This window comes from Centropristis striata, chromosome 22 (genome assembly GCF_030273125.1).
Source record: "Centropristis striata isolate RG_2023a ecotype Rhode Island chromosome 22, C.striata_1.0, whole genome shotgun sequence".
In the NCBI taxonomy this organism is placed as follows: Eukaryota; Metazoa; Chordata; class Actinopteri; order Perciformes; family Serranidae; genus Centropristis; species Centropristis striata.
This window is the reverse complement of record NC_081538.1, coordinates 13,675,337-13,691,588: the sequence shown is the minus strand read 5'-3', so window position 1 is coordinate 13,691,588 and position 16,252 is coordinate 13,675,337. Positions and strand designations below refer to the sequence as shown.

The 16,252-nt window shown below is 36.8% G+C and overlaps 1 protein-coding gene across 5 annotated transcripts in view; it reads left to right on the top strand.

The window, feature by feature from the left end:
* Positions 1–8,543, top strand: part of LOC131960500 (uncharacterized) — a 40,350-nt gene extending 31,807 nt beyond the window's left edge. For 2 of the 5 annotated variants that reach the window (XM_059325730.1, XM_059325731.1), the window contains exons 2-6: positions 1,264–1,383; positions 1,466–2,403; positions 2,752–5,949; positions 7,999–8,067; positions 8,178–8,543. In XM_059325730.1, the coding sequence (XP_059181713.1) occupies positions 1,494–2,403; positions 2,752–5,949; positions 7,999–8,067; positions 8,178–8,218 (4,218 nt within the window). In that variant the 5' untranslated portion in view covers positions 1,264–1,383; positions 1,466–1,493 and the 3' untranslated portion in view covers positions 8,219–8,543. The remainder of the gene's footprint in view (positions 1–1,263; positions 1,384–1,465; positions 2,404–2,751; positions 5,950–7,998; positions 8,068–8,177) is intronic. The other 3 variants (XM_059325732.1, XM_059325733.1, XM_059325734.1) reach the window with 2 other exon arrangements.
* The last annotated feature ends 7,709 nt before the right edge of the window (positions 8,544–16,252 follow it).

Genomic DNA, 16,252 nt, shown 5'->3' with positions numbered 1-16,252 from the left:
TGGTATACCAAAAGTTGCCTATTGGAAAAATGCCATCTCAGTCCCCAGTAAGAGGATGTTGTCTGTCTTTGCCACGGGTGCAACCGTTTGTTCGAATATAATGGATAAAATAAAAACCGAAGGTATCCATATACATTTTTGTTTGTCTACATCTTATCTTCGTTGTATCTGATAGGCAATTTTTTTTAGCACTGTGTTGGTATGTAAAGACTTGTTTGACATCTCCATCATTCACTTCCTTTTGGGGTATCTGTTGGGAAAGGACAACCATCGTGTAGTCATTCTTTGTACTATATTGCCCTTGGGGCCTTTTTATGAAGGTTTTATTAGCCTTTGTACATGCAGGAATGATTTTAGGGTTTTGCAGTGTTTCCCACAGGATTTTATGAGATACATCAATCTTGTGCACTTTAAGAACATGACCTGAACATGACCAAACACCTTGCATAACATTTTTCACAATCGGGAGATGTGTGACATCTGTGACATTTTTGATAGCTGTTAACAGGGGTTTCCTCTGGGACATGTAGGGGTTTTCCACTGGAGGCTGTTCCCGGCCGGTGCCCAGCCAGTGCCGAATGTGAATGGTTCTTTGGTTATCCACTGCCAAAGAGAAGGCTCCCGGCCGGGAAAATGGGTTCCATAGCGACACCAACTCTTTGATGGTCTTGAAAGGCGAACCGCTACGTCGGGGGCTGGGGGCAGGGCTATCTGACTAACAATACGAACTCTGTGCTGTTGAGAGGGACCACCTAAAATGTTTATCATTTATTTGATTTGTTTGGCTAGCTGGCTAATGCTAGCGGGTTAGCGCTACCGGTTCCTTGTTGCAAGTTGAGCTAACTGCGAACCACATGAGCACTGGCAACGAACCGGCCGGGAACAGGTTCCCAGTTGAAAAACCCTGTTGGAGTAGCCAACTATTGGGGAAAAGTAGGTCGGTAAAAATGTTTTGCCTAAAAGTCCAAATTTGGTGGCCTGTCGCACATTCTAATCTGTATTCCATCATATACTCTGGGCTTAATCAGTTTAGTCAGTAGGGGCCGGCAATATGGCCTTAAAAGATTATCATGGTATCTCAGGGTATTTTTGTGATAACGATATTAGTCTGTATAAATAAATACAAAAATCTTCAACAAAATAAAAATCAATAAATAAATCTAAAATGTAAAGTGAGCAGTCAAGCTAGTCAAAATTATTTGCTTGCACGATTTAGCCTTTTAGCAAGTGGATTTTACTCAAAGCATTTTTTTGCTTTTCTAGGTTGAAGGTTGCTGTGTTTGAAACCATCTTTTGCACTGTCCTTTTGGAGTACCTGGAATTTAATTGAGTATCCTCTTAACCAGCTCCCAAATCTGGGTTAAGGGACTTTCTTTAAAAAAGGTTCGGTTCTTGCAGTGGAAAAAGCCTTTACTGTAGTGAGTGTGATACAAGCCAACAACTAATTTTCCTTTTTGTTTCCTAGACCTGAGAAGCGAACTGACATCACTTGAATGATTGCCCTACATGCCATGCGATCTGGATGTCCAAACGGCCAAGGAGGGAACAATTTCCAACACAAGAGAGATGCTGGTACTCTCCCATCATTTCAGGATGTCACATCCGTACCAGTGGTTTACCCCAAGAGTGGAATAAAAATCAGCATGCTAACCACTGCATATCCAGGGGAACTTAGAGGGACTTACACTCCAGCTCAGTTGCAGCGAGAAGGTGTGCAAGCACAACAAACTTTCCAGGGACTCCACTATCAACAGGAGACGCAAGCAAGCATACAAAGCACGCAATGCCAGCATCGGTGTTATCCTGTGACTGCATCTTACTCACTGCAGACTGACATAAGGAAAGAAAATCTTTCAGATTCCAAATCCTTTGACACCCCCTCTTGGTCAGAGAAAAGTAATGGCAACATTGAACGCCAGCAAGGTCAGCAAGTCAGAGGTTCTCTAGCTGCTCCGAACTGTGGATACACTAGAACCCATAACCTAGAACATTCAGGAGGAACCCCTTCTATCTTGCCAGTCTTGCCAGATGGAGAATCACAAATATATGCCCAAATAGAGGACTATATAGCAAAAAAGCTTGCATATTTTAGGACTGTTTTAACTCACAATAACAGTCATTATGGACATTCCCATAAGGAGTGGGATGAGGACCCCACACTGCAGTCTCCCTGCATCATGCCAAATGTCCATAGTGTTGTCCATCTCCCCACAACCTCTGCTGCTGACAAAGATGTGGAAGGACAAACTCTCAATTGTGCTGTGATTGAGCAGCGCACTGTTGCAGTTGGACAAGCAGTTGAAGAGGACAGTTCAAAAGGCATCAAAGCAAATACTGAGTTTATGACCACTTCTAAAGAGATAGATGGTTATACAACATCGGCTTCAGAGAAACATTCAACAGGTACACTCATCTCTGCTGTAAAATCTCAACATGTTTTCGTTTTTTTTTTTTTCATTTATTTTAAGAAGAATTCATCAATAGAAATGTTTTGCTCAGTAAAAAACACTAGGCTATAACTCGGCCTGCAAATGGTTACAAACTTGTTAATTAAGTTCAGTCTGAAAATAAAACATTTATTGGCAATGGTGAAAGTTTCCACTCTACATTCTCCAGACTAGCAATGACCTCCTTCAATGCAGTCAATGAATAAGGAAGATACATTTGCAGAGATGGAGAACTTTTCTAAAGTCATACTGCAACAATATTGGCATGAGGATGTAGATAACATTCATCTCTTTACATCCACAGAATATCCAAAAATATTGACAGCTGCTGCCACTTGCACGAAGAAGGAATATGGGGGTCCAGTGGTTCTCACAACGGTGCCTGGGAGGACCTGGGATGAACATGCTAAGAAACCAACCAGTTCAATGCTCAACCGACGCTCATCACAAGAAGAATATAAGTTTCGAAGGGTTACCAAGAAGAATTTGAGAACCCAAGAAACACCAAGCACTTCGAATGGGTCATCTAAAGACTTGACAAAGGGGGAAAACCGTGTTTCAGCCTTAAAAAATGTGGAGGCAAAGGGGCTGGACATTGTGCCATGTGCGACTGAAGTCTTAAAGGGTCTCCAGAACAAGTCAGGTTCAGTGGTAACTGAAAACAAAACGTTTGAACTTGTACCACTCATTAAAAATCAAGATGCAAAGACAAAAGACATCAAAACCTTAGATCAACAGCATCAGGGTGTTACCTGTCAGAAGGTGATGTCACATTCCAAGCTAAATGTATCAGATGATGTACCAATTCCCACAAACCAAAGCCCATGGCTCTGCATCCAAACAGATGCTGTAGGTGTGAAGGATGAAGGTGCTGTGTGTGTAGAAACTGATTTAAGCATGGCACTATCTGAAAACAAAGTAGAAAAACATGCCTCTCTATCTGAAAGCGAGGGTGAGGAAGCACTTAAACAGTCACCATATGAAAACATTACAGATGATGAAACGCCACAGCTGGCAACAGAAATCCCACAGACAGAGCATGGGGAATTAAGCTTTCCTGCATGTTATGAAGCCCCACAGTATGAAGATATCAGTGATGAAGAAAGTCCAAATACTGAGATTGTAGCTGTGGAGTTGTCTTCACCTACACAAGTACCTGAACCCAAGGATAAGCAGTCATCAATTGGAAATGAAGGCTTTGGACATGTACAGGGTCAGGCTCAGATGGAGGCAGAAGCTATTTCAGATGAGGAACTGATCCCAAAGAAGGAGGACGGTGGTTTTGAAGGTCTAATTTATCCTAAATGTGATAGTGAGGGAGAGACAAACCACTCTGTTTCATGTAGTTTTTCCTCACTTTCAAGTGATGAAGATGAGACTGACGATCAGATGGATGACTATTTAGTCATTCCTATATGTGTGTCATCCCTTAAATTTGAACCAGAAAATGAAGACTGGAACAGCCCAGAGAAATGTGTGCCATACAATCCACCTCCGTGTTCTGTTTCCCCATCATCTAGGACAAGTCCAACACCCAGGTCACCACAGGAACCAGTACTCGCTTCTGCTTTTCCCTCGTTAGAAGTGTTTGAAACGCAAGAGAGCTTTCTACAAGCAAAAGCTGTGCAATTCCAGAAAAAGAAAGAGCTGTACTCAGGCTGGAACACACCTGACGCTGAAATGGAACCACATGCACCTCAGAACAGAAGAGAGTCTATAGACAGCTGTGACACTGATGACAGCTGTGACTACCCACCTCCACCAGAAAACAAATTTTTGATAGTGTCAAGATTGTTTAAAAAGAAGTCATCACCAGATGATATAATAAAACTTGATTCTGATACGGATGATGCAACACAAACGGCCAACTGCAAGAATACTGCAAAAAGGAAGAAATTAAAAAAAAACAGACGGCCATCTGCAGACTTGCTGACACCACAGCACCAATCTAAACTTCAGGATACACTTTCTGAAGATGAGATACAGGCTGACCCATTACATAATGCGGAAAAGAATGGACAGCTGGCTGAAACCAAACCTAACTCTGAGCATTTTCATAAGACCAACAGACAAAAGCTTTCAGAAAAGGAAAGTGTCATAAACCTTATATCAGACACTGACGATGAGAATGAGAAAACCTACAAAAAGCCAAGCAGGAAGAGATTTTTCCCTTCGGGTTCAGACAGTGATGATGCCCCATTTGCTGAGCTAATGAGACGGTCACCTGAAACTGTGCACTGTGAGTATGGAACTGCTCAAGAAAAGCTCAGTGAAACCAGACTGTGCTCTGACTTATCACACAGTATAAAGAAGAATGGACACCTAACTGAAGTGAAATGTGGCTCCGAGCATGTTCAACCCAAAAACGGCAGACAAACTATCTCAAAAAGAAGAGATGATTCTGACAAACTGGTAAAAAAAAAACGGACAAAAGAAGGCCAAATCTCATCGGCATCAGAGGATGGTAATGATGCCTTATTTGCTACAAAACAACAACCTTCAACTAAAACTGCGGATCATCTTTATGGAACTGCCAATGAAACACCTGACAAACACAGACTGTCATCTGAAGGCTCACCAGGGAAGCAGCCCTGTTCTTTAGAGAAGAAGGCAGTCCGAGGTCCGAATCCTGGGGTTGCTCGCTTAGCAATTGGGAAGCCTTTTCCACCCAATAAAAATTTGAAACTTTTGAAGTTACATGCAGTCATCAGGAAACGTACAGATGGAACTATGTCTGCAAAGACTTTTACAGCATCCAGCCAAAAGACAGACTCCTGTGTGAGGGATGAACCAACTTTGAACACAACTAAAGAAGTAAGACTTGCCGTAAATGATGCCGTAAAGCAAAATGTTCAGGCAAATGTAACAAAACCCAGAATGGATTCAAGACAGGTTTCCTTACTTGGACAGGAAGTCCCATCGGACGCCTCCAGTAGCTTGTCTCCCACAAGTGGACAACTTTCTGAAGCCAGAAAAAGCTCAGCCTCTTCACAGGATTTGTCTCCACCTAGGGAAAGCTCCGCCTCCACTAGTCTTCCTACATCTAAGCAGAGCACATCTATGCCCAGACAACATTTGTCTTCATCCAAACTGCAGCGGTCTCATTCTTACAGCACCACCTCAACATCAATCCATTCTTGCACTCCCACAAAAGGCAACTCCAGTCGTGCAACCATACAACTATCAGCAAGGGAAAGACTGAACAGAGAGTGTGCAAATAACTTCATCCCAATCAGGGGAGATAGAAGATCTAGCCTGGGGATGGAAGAGAATGTAAGAACCAATCCAATCAGGGGAGATAGAAGATCTAGCCTTGGGATGGAGGAGGATTTAAGAACCAATGATTTGTGGAGGGAGCCTAGACCAGGACCGAGTCACCATGAGAGGGCACCAAAACAGAGGCACAGCTCCCAAAAGCTTGAAACCCCCCTGATGAAGAAGACCAAAACAGATGCAGTGCAGTGGACAAAGGCCATAAATAAGGATCCCCAAAGAGAAAAAAGTGTGTTTTTTTAAGTCTTTCACATAGAGCCAGACTGATGGAATTTTTGAGACAGATCAATTTTACATTCATAGAGCTACATGGTGGTGTAGTGGTTAGAATTTTTGCCTCACATGGTTGCCCTGCAATAGTCTGCCATCCTGTCTAGGGTGTACCTCGCCTCTCGCCCCATATATCAGCTGGGATAGGCTCCGTCCCCCCGCAAGACAGTTCGTAGTGAGAGAGAAGTAGTTGAGGATAATTAATGAAGTAGAAATAAAATATTGCACATTTTAGAGCTTGAATGAAAATAGACCTTTTCAATGTGGATTATGACTGCTCAAAGTTTAACATTATTTGGCATTAACCAATGCCAGAAGACAATAAAGTAGAGTAAATAAAATAAATGAGATAATAAATAAATGTAGAAGCTATACAATTGTTTTTTTTTTCAAAAAAGAAAAGTCTTTGAACATGTTGACGTAGGTTTCTTATCTGTAGTAAAAAAACAAATTCTTTACATTACATTAGTCTCTATGGGGCAGCTGTTTGGAGTTGCTGTACCATTCAGGCTCACTGAGCCAAATCTGTGATTCCAAGACGGGCAGACAACCAGTCACACTTTCAGTCACATCAATAGGCAATTTAGAGTCACTGGCCCTCATTTATCAAACAAGCGTACGTCAGAAAGTCAGCGTAAAGTGGGCGTAAGATCATTTCTACGCAAGCCTTGGCATTTATCAATGTGGACGTGAGCGGAGGGTACGATCAGATCTCAGTCTGCTCTCAGCTCGTGTACGCAAATTTGAGTCAGCGTGAAGTCCATACGTCTGAGTCGGAGAATTGATCTTGGATTACTGTATAAAAATAAATACACCCTGCGATCGTGAAATTCTTTAAACAGAATACCAGCCGAGGATATTAAATGTCTCTTAAATGTTAAATCTTCTGCTGTTTACTGTTATCCAGCTCCTTATTCAGCGCCTCCTTCACCACCGGTGGTGCCCGCATAGAAACATTTCCAATAAGCGCTACCACATGCTCCTCTAACTAGGACATCATTATTAGTAAATGTAAAGAGGTGAATATTATATCTCCATCATAATAATAGCAATATTCCGATATTATATAGATTATTTGGCTTTATATATCACAATGTATAAATGAATTACTCGAACCTCCCTGGGAGTTTAATGCTCCACTGCTACTCTGCTGACAGCATCACTGATTTCCTTCTTTTTCACTTTTTATGCTGCCAAACAAAACCAGTTTGTTGTGTTGCAGCTGTTGGACGTCAGCGTTTCACTTCAGCGACTCTGAGAAATTCCTCTTCTTTTAGAATTAAAACTTACTTTAAAACATTGTTTACCTCCTTCAACCAAAAAGCTGTGAAAACTTCTAAGTCTGTGATCCAAATGTAAAATATTCAGTGAACTTGTTTGAGTTTATAACTATAAGTACTTTTATTTCATAAACCTCTGTCGCTGCGTATTTCTTTAATATGTCTATATTGCCCCTATTGTTAATTGTAACGGTGCACTTTGCTAATAAAGCTGACTTATAAATCCTCTTTTTGGCCGTATTGCGCCCTTCAGTGTCGTAAAGTCTGGAGGCGAGTCATCTGAATTGGGTATATATTATATATATATTAGGGCGTGATATTTAAATTACGCTTGTTTCGAGCCGCCACATTTATCATCATTTATCATTTGATAAATCACACGTGAACCCTGTCGTAAGACAAAATATACACTCAGATCGCCGCTCGTTTCTACCCTCGTTTGATAAATGAGGGCCATTGTATGTTCAGTTCAGTTCCTATTGCAGACCATTTTAACAAATACCAAATGCAAATACATAATATTTGATATAGATATATCTATAGATAATAGAACATAATAGAACACCATTTTCAACTCAAGGCATTGTTTTCAGGATATGCCTTTGATAGCCAATATTGGTCAACTGATAATTCTGTCAGGCTTTTTTTACTTTTTAAAATAGTCAAGGTATTTTTAATGTGACTAACCAGAATGCATGCTTCTTTTTAATCCCATGTTGTTAATACAGGAGCCTCTGTGGGTGAAGGTTACAAGTGGTCAGAGAAGCCAACAAAAGCTGATTATTTTCCCGAACCTGGTTTGTTTCATATATAATTCTGTTATAGCCAACAATGCAATGCAATTTCATATTTTTTCTGGTTTCTGAGGTGTAGTTTTTTAACCGTTTCTTTCTGTTTTTAATTCTAGATTTCTTCAGAGTGAGAAAGAAGTATAGATATTCTCAATGATCCTGTCAGTGACCATAAGGTGCCAGTTTCTACGGTTTTGTGTGGTGGTTGATGAGCACATCAGTTTCTCTTTTGGTCTTTTGATTTGAATTTGAAAAGCATTTTCTATATTTTAACTGTTCCTGTGTATATACTGTAAATAGTTTTGATGTTGACTGGAAAAATATAACAGTTGAAATTTGAATCTTTTCAGGTATTTTGTTTGTCTTTTAAAATGTTTTTTTTTTTTCACTTTTTTATACTTTGATAGCCCTGATTGCAATATAGGCTACTGTTCCAATTTTTAAAGCCTTAATGTGAAAATGCATAAAAAGTCTTAAATTAATCCATTGTGATTTGTCTCGTGTTATTCTATTTCACCACTAGAGGGAGACATTGTGATAAATATTGAACAAACATTTGCTCTTTTTTTAAATGATACACACCAGTGCCTGTGTTTAATGACATATTATAACTTGGTTACATGTTAAATTGTCAGCTGTAAACTTTTTGCCCCGTAGTACATAGATAGTGTCATATATTTTAACAGCTGTGATAGCAGTGGAGCCTGAACACATCACAAAATCTGATGGTTGTCAGTGGAATGGAATACAGAAAAATAAGAAATACCTTGATACCTCCTTCAGTTTTTATGGGCAACAAAAGCAGTTTTTCTCTCCCATAGATGTGCAGCATAATGGAATCTTGTTTGCGAGGATTATGGAGTAAAACTCCAAATGTACCAAATATCACAAAACCAACTCAATTTGTTTGTTAAAATAGTCTTTCTTCTACATCTATGGGTGGCTTTGTTACTTACTACCAGACTGGCATTAAATTATAAATGTTTTATTATTTGCAATGCAGCAAAAAAACAGCAGTATGGTATGCGCCTCAGCCTTCCTATTGAGAGGGTCTGAGAACGAGATTTCCCAGACTTGGACGTTGATCTCGACTGGCATGATGTATGGTCTAACATTCCAGAAGTAGCACACAATCCAGACCATCAGCAGATTAACTACAATTTAATTCATAGGATATACCTCACCCCTGTGGAGATGCATCACATGAAAGAAATCACCAGTCCTTTATGCACTTTCTGCCCACTAGAAGCTCAAGGTACACATCTTCACATGTTGTGGGAATGCTCCCCTGTTTGTCAGTTTGGAACAATATTGCATCCAAGTTATCTGCCTTGACTAATGATACTGTACCTGTTACTATCAGTGTTGATTCTAAATGATTTGTCAGTGCTTCAGCTCTCCAAGATTCAAAAGCGTGCTACATTTTCTGGACTTACAGCTGCTAAGAGATGATTACAACCCGCTGGAAACCACCTCATGACTTGTGTATTCGAACATGGACCCTTCCTTTTTGGATGTCATACATATGGAGCTCTCTACAGCTCGTATAAATGGAGCATCAGAAAAGACTTTGGACACTTGGCTCAACATTGCTGAGTCTTTGAAAAATATGCTGTAGATGTGTACTATAGCCTTCTAACTTCTATTTACACATGTTTGGTCCCTTATGTCTTATGTCTGTTCCTTGAAAGTTGTTTGTGTCTGTCTGTTTCTATATGGCTTCTTAGTAAGCTGCAGACATCATTCTTACTGTTGTGTTTTTATTATGTACCCCTCCCCTTCCCCTCTTTCCTCCCTGTGTGTTTTGGTCCTGGGACACCTTCTGTCTCAGCACATTGTTTGTAAATTGAAAGAGCACTCATGTGATTGTGATCTGCCACCCTGTGTGATTATTCTGAATGAAAACATTTCATCATAAAATATATATATGTATGTATGTATATATATATATATATATATATGTGTATGTATGTATATATATATATATATAAGTATGTATATATATGTATGTATGTATGTATGTATGTATATGTATATATATATATATATATATATATATATATATATATATACATACATATATATATACATACATATATATATGTATTGAAAGAAAATTCTAATAATTAGTGTACTTCATTTAGACAACATAGAGATGTATGTAATGCATTTAACAGATTGATTTGTCCAGAAGTGAAGATGCTCTATTTCCGTTGACTGCAACAGTTGGATCAATTTCAAAATACTGTAAAAACTTCAATTTTTGAGAATTCTGAAATGAACAATGCTACATTAACTATGACATCCATCCATCCATTTTCATCCGCTTATCTGGGTCTGAGTCGCGGGGGCAGCAGGCTAAGCAAAGTATTCCAGGCGCCCCTCTCCCCAGCCACAACTTCCAGCTCATCCTGGGGGACCCCGAGGCGTTCCCAGGCCAGGAGAGACATATAATCCCTCCACCGTGTTCTGGGTCTTCCCCGGGGCCTCCTACCAGTTGGACCCCAACCACCTCAGCTCCTCACCCTATCTCTCTCACCCTACGGAGTTAACTCATTTCAGCTGCTTGTATGTGTGATCTGATTCTAGACCAGGACAGAGTCATCATGAGAGGGTGTCTTGGTGCCCTCTCATGATGACTCAGTCCTGGTCTAGAATAAGACAGAGGCACAGCTCCTAAAAGCTTGAAACCCCCCTGATGAAGAAGACCAAAACGGATGCAGTGTACTGGACAAAGGCCATAAATAAGGATCCCCAAAGAGAAAAAAGTGTGTTTTTGAAGTTTTTCGTTTTGTTTTTTTCGTTTATTTCGGTCAATACATGTCATTAAAACAGAAGTAACAAACCAGAAAAAAACATTGATCAAAGTAAATAAGTAAACAGAGTAAGAAAAGTGATAATAGACATTTGGACCGAAAAGGCTCAAGCATAGCTTATTATGCCTACCCTGTTACAACTCAAGTTAATTTAAAAATTAGAAATGTACAATCTGTTATTTATTAATAAAAGAAATAAGCAGTCACAAAAGAGAGAAAAGAAAGAAGTTGCTTGATTTTTCTTTTTTTCTTTCTCTCCTCCCCCTCCTATTCCTTTCCTTTCCCTTCCTTCCCCCTCCCCTTCCTTCCTCTTCTCCTTTCCCTTCTTCATCCTTTCTTCCTTAAAATAGAATAATAATAAGAAAAAAATATATAATAAAAACAAAAACAAAGATAAAAGACAATCAAACATACAAAACAAAACAAAAATAGTTGCCGCACAGAACGTGTCACCACTCATTACTCTAACTTATATAAATTAATCATCGTATTTTTAAGTATTTTTTTGAATAAGTTAACCCTATAAAGCCTGAACCACTAAATAATTGCCAGAAAATTCTCCTTTTTTTTAAACTGGAGTGTTTATTGAACCTGCTGACAGGTAATTAACAAAAAAATCTAAAAACAATAGGCATATATGATTTTAATTTGTATCATATTTGATACATCAGTTCTTTTTGTGCAATTTGTTGCTCACCGTTTGTTCTTGAACTAACAAAAACATATAAAACCCAACATTTTTAACCTTTTAAGACTTTACTTCCTTTTAACATTTTCCTCAAACATGCAAAATATTTTTTTCCATATAACACAACATCGTACATCTGCTGATATGAAGTTTTCACGCAGCAATGACTGATCCACCAGTGGAACCTGCATATAAATTTTGCTATATCTTGTATTTTTGTGCAATTTGTTGCTCAGTTTTTTTTTTCTTCAACACATGTATACATCAGGTTTTTCAGGAAAAAAATATCACACTGATGATGTATAGGTCTCAAAAACTTGTGTATCAAATATGATACAATTGGCTTTATAGGGTTAATGGTATTACATTACATTACATTACGTGTCATTTAGCAGACGCTTTTGTCCAAAGCGACTTACAATAAGTGCATTCAACCTGATGGTACTAGACATAGACCACAGGAATCATTATTGAAAAAACATTATGAAGTACATAATGTTAAGAGCTAACTGTCATCGCTAAAGGAGTGCTATATGTTAAAGAGGAAAAGAAGAGACAAGAATAAGGGCTTTTTTTTTTTTTTTTTTTTTTTTTGCATGTTTTTAAGTCTTTCTCCAATTTGTTCCAATTTGTTCCATAAATTAACAGCTGTTACCATGGTGCATTGTGATTTGATGTTGGTTCTGGTTTTTAACTTGATAAATATACACCCCCCTCTGAAATGATAATGGCTTTGTCTTAGATTGAACCTTTTCTGAATACAGTCAGGCAGCATGTTGTTGTTAATTTTGGACATAAGCTGTGTTGTTTTGAAATCCACCAGTTCTTTGAATTTGATTTAATTTAAATTAAATGAAGTCTTTCAAATAGAGCCAGACTGATATGGAATTTTTGAGACAGATACCAATTTTACATTCATAGAGCTACATGGTGGTGTAATGGTTAGAAGTTTTGCCTCACATGGCTGCCCTGCAATATTCTGCCATCCTGTCCAGGGTGTACCTGGCCTCTCGCCCCATATATCAACTGGGATAGGCTCCGGCCCCCCCAAGACAGTTCGTAGTGAGAGAGAAGTAGTTGAGGATAATTAATGAATTAAAAAATTAATATTGCACATTTTCGAGCTTGAATGAAAATAGACATTTTCAATGTGGATTATGACTGCGCAAAGGTTATTAACATTATTTGGCATTATTCATACAATTTATTGCATTTTCAATCAATGCCAGAAGAAAATAAACTAGAGTAAATAAAAAAATGAGATAATAAATAAATGTAGAAGCTATTGTAGTGTAAAAAATATATATGTAGTGTAAAATATATATAAAATAAATTAATGCATGATTGCGTGACCTAGCACAAGTTAGGATTTCAGTTTTTATGGGAAAGGAAAAACGAAATTAGACAAATCATCCTAGCATATCTGATACGATAACATCAGAATAGGAATCTGACCTCCCAAGTGTGCTCTGATATCAAAAGTGGAGCATAACAGGAAATTACAGGACATTAAACTTTAGTTACACAGAAATAATGACGCACGAACCTGCAAAAATAAAAAGAGGAACACAGGGTGTTTCTACCTACAAATAAATCCTGCACAAGGCTGTAATTCCAATCCACCTGGTATTCAAGTGTTTTTCTTTAAAGATTTTCTACAACACTATACAATTGTTTTTGTATTTTTTTTTTTCAAAAAATGTCAGTTCTTGTGACAAAATATCAGAAAGAAAAGTCTTTGAACATGTTGATGTAGGTTTCTTATCTGTAGTAAAAAAAATAAACATTGTTAGCAAGACCGCAGGTTAGATAACAACATTATTTTCTATGGGGCAGCTATTTCATGCTGGCTGTGTGTTTGAATATTTATATACATATATTATTTGTGTTTTTTTAAATCTTTTTCTTATTACATCAGATCATTATATCCATATCCACCATATCTCCATCCTTTCATACTTTATGAAGAAAAATAGTTTTTGTATTATTACATCAAGTTTACACACATGGTCAATAATGACCTTGTGCATTAGAAGCATAGTGATACAAAAAGTGATACACTAAATAAACAATTTGAGTATATGTGTAATTATGTTTGTCTTATTTTTAAGGTTTAACTTTAAAAGAGTTCTTAGAACCACCAGGTTACATTGGAAAATCACATATTTTAACATTTGAGACTTATTAGAGCCACCAAATAATAATTTCCATTGGAAAAACACCAATTTAACAAAATAGGATAGTTAATATTTGTGTTTTCTTTGTCAGGTTTTAAATTGTTGACAACATATAAACACCTTCTAATGCACAACATGGGTCAAAAATGACCTTGTGCATTAAGTAGTGAAAAAAAGGGTTTTTATTCAAAAAGTAAGAAATTAAAATAAAATTAGGATGTATGATGATCAAAAAAAAAGTTAATTGAGGGAAAACCTGCAATAGTGAGTGATGAAATTAATTTATTGCAAAGATATAGAATATAATATCCCTTTAATTACTTTTTTTGGTAATTTTGTGTCCTTTTTAAATAATTTTGTGTCTTTTTTAATAATTTTGTGTCCTTTTTAAATAATTTTGTGTCTTTTTTGTTAATTTTGTGTCTTTCTTTATAATTTTGTGTCTTTTCAAAATTATTTTGTGTCTTTTTTAAATTATTTTGTGTCTTTTTTGGTCATTTTGTGTCTTTTTTAAGTAATTTTTTTCTCTTTCATTTTGTGTCTTTTTGGGTCATTTTATGTCTTTTTTGGTCATTTTGTGTATTTTTTTTAGTCATTTTGTCTTTTTTGGTCATTTTGTGTCTTTTTAAAGTGATTTAGTGTTTTTTCAGTCATTTTGTTTCTTTTTGTAATTTTTGTCTTTTTGGTCATTTTGTGTCTTTTTAAAGTAATTTAGTGTTTTTTCAGTCATTTTGTGTCTTTTTGTCATTTTTGACTTTCTGGTCATTTTGTGTCTTTTTAAAGTAATTTTGTGTTTTTTCAGTCATTTTGTGTCTTTTTTTGGTCATTTTGTTTTTTTGATACTGCCTCCAGCGGCCCCCAGGTAATTTGTTGTGCATCAAAGGGTTAAAGGTAAATGGTTTTGCTAGGACAGCACTGTTGCTCTTCTCAGTACATACTAACACTGTGAACTATTCAGTTTAATCTCAGAAGACAGAACCTGTGCTGTTTTTGTAAGAGGGAAACTTGTTACCATTTCTCTTTAGTCAACTTTAAAATAAAACACACACATACTTGCCACAGAAAGCAGGCACACATTTCCATTAACGTTTTAAGACATACAACACAATGTTGGATTATATATTATAAAACCCTTTTGCATCACCCCTTTTCCCATTCTTCCATATCCATTGTGTCAATGCATATATGGTATACATTTTGAGGGTGTGATTTTTTAAACTTTAAAAAACAACAACTTGGTATCCACAATACAGTCACTTAAGGACAAAATGTCCCATTGAAATCTATTAAACCACATTTTTTTTTAGCCCACAGCCATTTCAGCATAAGATGATGATGCCTCCTGCTATATTAGCCTTTCAATCTGGAGCTCTGACTTTTAAATTGTAGTTTTGACAGCCTTCCACTAGAGTGAGCCATTTCCCAATGTTTGCCCTATTATCCTGGTGACCTCCAGGGTTATTGCACTGCACTGTTTGATGACATGCATCAAAATTATGACTTACTGTGAAAAAAAAAATTGCGAGCATTTGGTATACATAAAATAAAAAATCTAAATAAAAACAACTGGAATGTATGTCATAGTTTTGAAAATTAATAGTATATAAATATTGGTAGCTATGATCAGGACTGATAAAGATTTAACTCAGTGAAATTAGAAAAAAACACAAATTTCAATACATTTTCAATTGAAACTAATAACTCTGATCTATTCTTTTAAGCTTAAAGATAAAAAAAAATACATATTTTATGTAAAAAAGGTAAAATAAGCTTTTGTTATTATATATACATATATATATTAATCATAAGGAAACATTTTCGAATGAACTACTTAAATTCTTACCGTTTCCCTAGGAACCCAATTCTCTATCTTGAAAAATGGTGGAACCTTTTTTTCCCTCTGAGAGCACTGTCTCAATGTGTTTATAGTTTATGTTTATTTATGTATTATGCAATTGTCTGATATATATTAAATTCATGTATTTTAAATTGTTTGTATTACATATTGACTGTGTGTGCTGTTATTGTTAAATGTCATAATAATTATAATCATTTTTAAAATCCTTTTTGTCAATTAAAAAGCAGCCTAAGGAATGCATAATAAATGTATTCTTCCACTAAGTCTGAAGTGGAACACCACAGGTGTGAAACAGCATGATGATGTCTATTAATATTAATATTTGTATTACTCGGCCGCAGCTAGTAAGATTTAAGAAGGACATTGGTGTGACCTGCACTTTTTGTACTGTACATCCAGAGACTGTTTACCATCTGTTTTGGACTTGTGGAAACACTCGAATCCCCTGGCAGGACATCTGTCCTTTCATCTTGGAATATTTATGACCAATTTATGCTTTGCCTAAAAACTTTACTATTTGGATTTACAATGTATGAAAAAAGACTTGAAAATGAATATTATCTATGCAACCTCATTATACTGTTAGTATTATTATTATTTTTTTAATTAGTTTTATATTCATAAATGCAAGGTTCTGAAAACCCAACCTGCT